This window comes from Lissotriton vulgaris, chromosome 2_1 (assembly GCF_964263255.1).
Source record: "Lissotriton vulgaris chromosome 2_1, aLisVul1.2, whole genome shotgun sequence".
In the NCBI taxonomy this organism is placed as follows: Eukaryota; Metazoa; Chordata; class Amphibia; order Caudata; family Salamandridae; genus Lissotriton; species Lissotriton vulgaris.
In genome coordinates, this window is record NC_141687.1 from 733,182,552 (window position 1) to 733,191,668 (window position 9,117).

The window sequence follows — 9,117 nt, forward strand, 5'->3', positions numbered from 1 at the left end:
CTCCTTTTTTGTTTTACACATTATAGGAATTTGCTCTTAAACCTATTACATTTTTTTTCACAACAGATATTTAGACTAATTGTGTGTCCTTCTTTCATTTCCGACATATTGGTGTTTGTAAAAATGCATGTGGTTTGTGATATTTTTCTGGAATGTGGGAGGGAAGGAGTGGCTTGAGCTTGCGGAGAAAAAAGTTAAAACTGGCTACATTTGACTTTTATTTTGCTAAAATAAAATATAAAATCCTAAACCAGAAAGTGTTTTTTACCCCCAAAATTACCCTTGTAAGATTTGCTACTTCCTAGTTCTTCCTGTGCGAATATCAGCATGACCCAGTAACAAGTTAGGATGGCGATCAGGTAGATCTGATTAGTACCTCACTTTGAAAAAGATGAGTCACCCGATTTGGTGAGATGAATTTCCTCAACCGTACTCCAGAGACCGATCGTGTGCTTCTTCTACACTGAGAGGAGAGAGCTCAACGAGAGCTCCACCCCATAAACCCTTCGACCGAGGAGAGCCACCATGGAGCCACAGACTCCTGGACAGACACACCTGTGGGGAAAGAGTCCCACCGGCGCCAGGGAGCCGCTTGGCACATACATGGTTCCAGTTGCTGTGAAGAGTCCAGCTGTGTTCAGCTCCATGAAACACGAGCGTTGCCAGGGTTCCGTTTTACGTCACAGGCGTCTCGCGAGTACGCAGCTGAAGTTAGTTGACAGCTGGCTGATTTAGGGAGCGTCATCATTGGGCATCCCACTTCAATAAATCAGTTATTAATCCCACTGAATCTCGGAAATGCTTACTACATATTGGCTACGACAGGCAGTAAGATCACCAGATGGTGCGGAAGGAACCCATGCACACTCAACTGAAGACCGCAGTCACCTTTAAAGCCTCTGCTGTGGGTACTACAATGAATGTACATTGGTGAATTATTGCGAGTCAGTTTGAGCACCCTGCTTTGGGGACCTGACGGTGGGTGGCCACTGAAGTGAGGCGTGGCCTCGTTCATGCACTCTCCTTTTCTATTGGCGCAGGACCATCACACCACATCCACATCCACCACCACTACCGCCACATCCATCACATCCACCGCCACATCCATCACATCCACCACCACCACCACATCCATCACCACCAACACATCCACCACCACCAACACATCCACCACCACCAACACATCCACCACCACCAACACATCCACCACCACCAACACATCCACCACCACCAACACATCCACCAACACATCCATCACCACCACATCCATCACCACCACATCCATCACCACCACATCCATCACCACCACATCCATCACCACCACATCCATCACCACCACATCCATCACCACCACATCCATCACCACCACATCCATCACCACCACATGCATCACCACCACATCCACCACCATCACCACCACATCCACCACCACATCCACCACCACCACCACCACATCCACCACCACCACCACATCCACCACCACCACCACATCCACCACCACCACCACCACCACATCCACCACCACCACCACCACATCCACCACCACCACCACCACATCCACCACCACCACCACCACATCCACCACCACATCCACCACATCCCCCACCACCACATCCCCCACCACCACATCCCCCACCACCACATCCCCCACCACCACATCCCCCACCACCACATCCCCCACCACCACATCCCCCACCACCACATCCCCCACCACCACATCCTCCATCACCACATCCTCCATCACCACATCCTCCATCACCACATCCTCCATCACCACATCCTCCATCACCACATCCTCCATCACCACATCCTCCATCACCACCACCACATCCACCATCACCACCACCACATCCACCACCACCACATCCACATCCAGCACCACCACATCCACCACCACCACCACATCCACCACCACTAGTAATACTAGAAAGGGGTATACTAGAAAGGGAAGTACATATTCTCTCTAAAGATCTTACAGAAGCAAATAGTCTTCTGTAGATAACATACTCCACATAATGTGTAAAGCACTATTTTATTAATTGTCCAGCGACTACAATAGTTCTTGTGTGCTTTTAGCTACATGTTTGGTACATGGCATGACACTACTCTGAAGGGTTACAAAGTAGATTTGGGGGTGAGACAGAAAAGAGAGTCAAAAATATGTACATCAGCGAAGCTCATCTTTACCCTAACCAGAAAGGGTAATCATTTCTCAAGTGCATTCAGGTCAGGACTGCCCTACTTTATCATAAATCCAGCACGTGCCGGATCACAACTCATTTCTGATAGGTCTAAGAAGGCCTGGGGTGTATTCCCCAAGAAAGCAGTTCCTGAATCCTCCACTGTTCTCTTGGGGGTCATCCTTGGCTTGTACTGAAAACCCAAGAGTGACGGCAGGCCTAGGAATTAGCATACGAAACATGGATGAGGAGAAAGGTAGCGACTAGGGTCAACCGGACAAGCACTTGAGAGAAAGGGAACCTGAGATAGACTGGGGTGAATGAGGCATAGGGTGAAGCATCTAAGACAGCAGGATGGGACACTGAAAGAAGAACACAAGAGGTGGGTGGGGCATCGGGTCACAAGACTGCAATAGAACAATACACTTGGATGGCAGAAAAGGCTGACCGATGCTTTCAATCTGCCCATCAAAATGGTGCACAACTGAATCATACAACCACAAACTTAACTGTAAACTCTAGTACTGGCTGCAGAAGTATGTACTTAACATTACCAATTAAGCACTTTATTTCAAACACGCTTCTAAAAGAGATACCAGCATGCAGTAAAACTACTTCTTTGAGCTAGACTGCTGCATCTTTTTGTCTCGCTCAAGCGGTTCTCAATTAAAATGCACACGTTTGGGCAGCATGAGGGTACCAATAGTTAATTCATATGTCACTGCAGGGATGGTCAGTGCAAGAACTAGGGGGCGATCGAGACTGACCCCAGAACCAACCGCTATAACTGAATAAGATCCAAGCTAGTCCCAGTGAAATATGCTTAATGAGTTCCAGTGTAATTTGCTGACACAGGATAGGTTGAGCAGGACCTGCACACTGTCTGCTTTCCATCTAGTCTAGGAGTCTCTAACCTTTTCTGTAATAAGAGCTACTTCTGTTCAATGAAAATCATTTCGAACTACTAATATTACTGGTTTTGTAATAATGTCCACCTAAAACCAGATTATGTTTGTAGCCACCTTATGCAAGCCTACCAGCAGGGATCCATTCAATGCATCAGGAAGGTTAGCCAGCAGAAATGCAAAAAAAGGCTCTCTCACTTTGGAATGTCTTTACATAGTTAATACATAACAGCCATATTGCAAAGCTCGTAGCGCAAAGAGCATAATAAAAATTGTTAATATGGAAATCGATGCATTCAGCAATGAAAAGGAAATCTCGCTCCTAATAACAGACTCACCTATTGTGAACTGAACATCAACCTCTACTCACAAATATGTAGTCAAGCAGGCCCTGAGACCAAGGCCCTGGATTGCTGATTGATAGGTCACAGGAGGGAGGGTGTGTAGCGGGCAGACAAACGCTCTGGAAGTAAACTCTTGATTAATCCAATGGATAGGCGCTGCAAATTACAAGGGTCGAGGGAGTTTGCCCCACATGGCTGGAGGGGTAGGAAAGCTCCTAAAACACCATAAAAAGCCAGATTCCACACGATTTAGGAACACATAGCCAATCAGGACTTAGCAGTGATCATGCACTCCCCATGCAGGGCATATGGACAGGTTATCTACTGACCACAATGTGTGCACACGAGGTCGAGACCCAGCTGTGGTAAACGTTAGACAATTAATTAATGACTCCAAAGGCAGCAACCAACATTCCTGAACCTATATGGTATGCCACAAACTTTTATAACCATCATGTTTTGTATATAAGGACACATACTGATTGTAAATTGAGACAGTCCTCAGACAGTTCCTGTTTTGCCAAATGCCTCCTGTATTCTGTTATTTAAGGGATTTCGAACTCAAGTAACAAAATAGTAACAAGTCTCAGCAATAACTCATTATTTATCACTCAAATATCAGTTTTAAAAAAGGGAAATTCAACCATTGCTCTTCAAACATCAGTTTAAGTTTTGAATATATATACATTTTCGTCTCAAAAACAGACAAAAAAATTTTGATACAGATATTCATTCAACGTAGCAAAAGCTTGCACTTACAGCTAGTTCTAGGTAGCCAGAGAGCTACCAGCAGCTCCCAGTCTACTTGTAGGAAGAAACCTGGTTTAAAGCAACAACCTGTAGGAGGCCAGGAGGGGGTTCTTATTTTTACTCACAACACAAAGGCCTCACTTCAAGGCCCACCAGTCATACTTTTATTGCAGTCACATCCTGGCTGGGATCTATCCTAACTATCCTAAGCCAAATAACACCGAGTGTTAAGAAAACAAAATTTGCAGGCAGGTTTTTGACTTTTTTAAACCCTTTCATGTAAGAAATGTGTCTGTTTGTACCAGTAATCACATTAATAATGAAGTAAATAGCACCTACTGGTGTGTTTTGTATAGCTACTCATCCCAATGTATGGTGCCAGAGAGCTTTACATCACACACACACAGTATAAATACCAGTAGGTACTATATGGAAAAACAAAGTCAGGATTTCAAACTTAACACAGTGGCTGTGTGCACTAAAAAAAAGAGTTTATCACTACCAAAACGAGCCCTTTTTAACAACCTTAGAATAACAAAAGATTGAGGAAAAACCAATAAGGTAGTAAACCTTAACCTTGTAATGTGCATGCAACTGTAGTTTCGAATCATATCTCAATGTGCGATAGTAATTTAAGAATAGCTAATGACTAGGATATCTGTAACAAAAGCAGTAACTCACTGAGCTACCTACATAAAATAAAAATCATATCTCCTTGTTACGCATTGTGCTATGCAGGAGGCACATTAAACCTCTATACTACTTTATGACGATTCAAAACTGTGGAAATACAGATCTCTTAACTCCATCCCTAGTTGCCAATTTCTTTGCAGTAGAGTATGAAAAACAATGTGTACGTTGACTGTAGGACGCCACTCGACTGTCTCTAGTGATTCCAACTCCTTACCGCTGCCACACCATAATCTCCAGTTTATGGTATCTCGGAGTAAAAATTGTTCAGTTTACTGGACTAGAGATGGTAAATATTAAAGTGAAAAACTAAACTGCACAGCGACCCAAGTACCGCAGTCTGAGATTTTATCTTGGCTCTATGTGTTCCCTTGGGTGTGGCCACTAGAGTCGCACGGAAAACAGACCACCCATCCCCGTACTGCTCTTTGTGTGCACATCCATGGCCGCCGGTACACCGTGAGTCAGCAGCTACCGGTAGCATCACAGAAGAGCCGTAAAGCTTTTACCAGAGACATATTATAGACAGCCAAGAACTTCCGAGCATCCGGCCGGTGTGACAGTCCACCGCTAGCGCTGTAAGGGTCTTATAACAGCTCCCTTTTCCGATTTTCCACTGCGTTAACGCTTACCATGTTGCCGATCACTCGTGTTGAGACCTAGGGATACTGTCTGCGGAAGCGACCGGCCTCGGAACAGGAAACTGCAGCGTGCAGACGACAGTGTCACGTGACCAGCACGTACCACCTCCCTAAGCGCAAGCGCAGTTTGGTGGTATTGCGTTAGCCTGCATGTCTGCTCAAATTAATTCGAACACCGAAAGAGACTAATGAAAGTGAAAGCTAGGTCCCAGCACACTTAGTACTTGACGGATGACCAAAGCTTATACCGTGCCTTAAAATAAATGTCTCGTCAATTTTACTGCAACTACGTGATTTTGGTAAATGTGCCTTATGTAAAAAAAAAAAAAATACCAGCCATACATGCTGACATTTTAGAGCAGGCAAGTGGGAAGTCCCCAATTTTTTTTTAGGGGGAAATATATTTTCTCACGTATTTTTATTGAAGCAAAGGTAATCTTCCTGAATCGGGTCAATTGGTATGTATGGAGACATACAATCAGTATTTCGTATTTGTCAGTTGTAGTATCTGATATATTTTTGTTCATTAATGTGAATGTAAATATGTTATATGTATTGTTATGTTGTTCCATGTTTATTTCCACTTGCATAGCTGCCAAGGTTTCAGACCGCTATGTGTGACATTTTCATAATTTCAGTGTAATTATGAGTGACATTTCAATGACTGAGTGACCACCGACCAGTGTCACCCGACCATTACCGGCGTGGCCCAAGCTGCCAAGTTTTCAGTACACACGAGTAACATTTCTATGTTTTCAAGTCAGGTAAAAGTGATTTTCACATCTCCTGTGCAACATCTCCAGTGATACTTTATAAGGAGCAGTGGTTTAAGAAAATGTATGGTACAAAACAAAAATCTTTTTTTTAGTAAGTGCAGTGTAGTAACTGGATTAAATACACCACTTACACCTGATGTGATTTGTGAAGTTGCCCTGCACCGTTTTCTACCATACCTTACCTTCCTTTCATATTTTTTAGTACCATTTAATACAATTCAGATGGTAATCTATACCAAATAACAGCTGTCTTATCTCAGTGTCAGCCTGTATATGCCCTTTTGTTCTGTAAATTAGAAATTATTTTGTTGTAAAAAAAAAATGTCACACAAGTTTGGTATTTCAGTTTTGCAATTGATATGCATTACCTAAATTAATGACAGCAGTTTTTCGATCTCTGAAAAACTTAGCTGCCATCTGCCAGTGAGCACGCTGCACATTTATCACTGCTCCCTACCAAATTGTCGCTGCTGGCTGGTAACATCCTCACGCAGGGTTGGGCTGTCTCCCGGGTTCAACAGTGCACATGTCACAAGAAGCGTTCTGCTGATCGTAAAAGGCCCGGGATCAGGAAAATGGACAAACATTGAGCCCCTGTTCCTGAAACCATATGTGATCAGAGGGCAAGAGATGCAAAGCATTTTTTTCCAGCAATCTGAGGTAAGTAATCTGTGGGGGCTTAGGAAGGCATACCAACACCCTCGATCATGACACCCCCCCACCCCCCCCCCACCCCCTTTCAACACTCTGAAGGGTCGGGTCAGACGGCACAGAAAGTCTGCAGATGGTGATGCTGAAAAGAAAAACAAAGATGCCGCCATGCGTCATTCTGTCTATCTGGGGCCAATATGCGAATTGTGTGACACTGGTGGTTATCACTGAGAAAGAGGGTGGCAAGTGGATGAAACAATTGTCTACTTACAGTGATCGCTTTCAGGCGGAAGCGTGATTGGCACGTTAGTGACTCGCACTGCAAGTGGGCTTCTGGATGCTCATGACACCACAAGTAAGCTACCCCTAAGGCAATCTGCCTTAGACTTTGCTCCAGGCTGCTGCTGTTCTCCTGGCAGTCCGGCCGGCACTGTAAATCCACAGTGAAGCCCTTCTGTCATGGCTCTTCATTAACCCGTCCACTGCATTTATTCCCTCTGCCGGCTCGGACATTGTAACTAAAGAAGGAATGCTGAGCAACGGAGGTGAGGTGAGGTCAGGCAGGCTGACTCTAAAGCGCGCGGCGCGGTGTGGCGCCGCACCACGGATGATACCTTGTAGCAGAGAGCCTGGGACTGGCAGGCCATAGCTAGCTGGGAATCGCTGCCTCAACACCACAGAAGCAGCGCTGCACGCTGGCTGCAGGCAGAGACCACAGGCTGTGCCTGCAGCCAGCTGCCACACTCACATATACAGCCATCAATAAACGTACACCTCAGGCTTCCATTATGCGTGACAATGCATTTCAGTGCGGTGATGCGGAGCACCACACTGAAATGCGCTAGAGTCACGCCTGATGCGTGACACTTGGCAGGACTGACCACGTTGGTGAGCACGTGGAACCTTGTGCTCACTGTGAAATGTTCATGGGGGTTTTGGCAGTTGGGGAAACAGACAGTTGGGAATTGTACATATATAGAGAATGGGTTTGCTTAGATTGAGCCGCACATCACAATGTTATGCCAATTATAAAGAAAGCATCTATTAGCAACAAAAAGCAACTATGGGCAGGTGGAGCCAAGATGGCGACTGGTGAAGACGTGTAGGCTCCCGGCTCCGGCAGCTACCTTTCCTCCGCACCGGTATCCTGAATCCTATCCTGTTCTATTTGGCGGCGGAATGAGCGCAAAGTTGTGCCGACTTGTATCATCGTTCCCGCGCCTCTCAGCTCACCCGGCGGCCGAAGATAATTGACCGGCAACTTTGAGCCCTGGCCCTGGGACTGCGCCGCCGACCGTCCCCGAGCCTGGGAGGCTGAGGAGCGGCCGTCCTGCCCGCGATCCGTTGCCGCTGAGGGGGTGGCTGCTTCCTCTCAAGTCGGGCTCTTGGTAGTACTGCCTGCTGTGGAACGCCGTGATCGGCGCCCTGCGATCCATTACCCCTCAAGACGCCTGGCAAGCTACGCGTCTTTGTTTGAGGCGGGTGGCGAGAAGACGGAACACACGGCCATGTTGGGACTGCGTTGGATGCCTGCTCCCATGGCTCGGTGAGGCGGCTTGTGGCGCTGCAATCCTCAGTTTCTACAGCACAGCCTTTATCGATCTTACGGGCTTGCAGCCCTATGCTGTGGACAGTTTGCGCTGCTCTCGCCTTCCACCTTGCTCTGTGTCTCGATCATCAGGATGGGCTCCATTGCCTCGGAGACTGGGGGCGAACACCCGTCCCTGTCTACTGGATACGTCGCCCACCGAGCACTGGGGGCCAGTTTGCTCGTTCCTTTCCGGGAGCATGACCGTGAGAGGCTCCAGCCGCCGCTCTCCTACGGATCTATCCTGGCCGTCCTCACTGAATTCAGGACGGAAATGCGTGTGGGTTTTCGAGCGCTGGGTGAGTGCCTTGACACAATGGCGTCTGATCTACGGAGAGATCGTACTGTGGAGGGCCAGCCACTTCTGGGTCTATCCTCATCTGAGCCTACGGGGGAAGCAGCGCCTTTCCTTCCTGGCGGGGGAGACGTGGTCGCCTCTGCCTCTACGGACGCTTGCCACCGGCCGACCAGTGAATTAACCTGTGAGACTTTGTTTCCCTTGTCTCCGGGACTTGTTACACTGCCACTTGCAACAGTGTTGCTGCCTCATGCCCGTGACTCGCAACAGCTGGCCCCCCCGGCGGATTTCTCA

The 9,117-nt window shown here is 47.0% G+C and overlaps 1 protein-coding gene across 1 annotated transcript in view; it reads right to left on the reverse strand.

Annotated features, from left to right (window-relative positions):
- PSMA1 (proteasome 20S subunit alpha 1) overlaps window positions 1–5,670 on the reverse strand; it is a 118,205-nt gene extending 112,535 nt beyond the window's left edge. Inside the window, exon 1 of the mRNA XM_086956019.1 lies at window positions 5,502–5,670. Within this exon, the coding sequence (XP_086812145.1) occupies window positions 5,502–5,504 (3 nt within the window). The 5' untranslated portion in view covers window positions 5,505–5,670. The remainder of the gene's footprint in view (window positions 1–5,501) is intronic.
- Window positions 5,671–9,117: the final 3,447 nt, after the last annotated feature.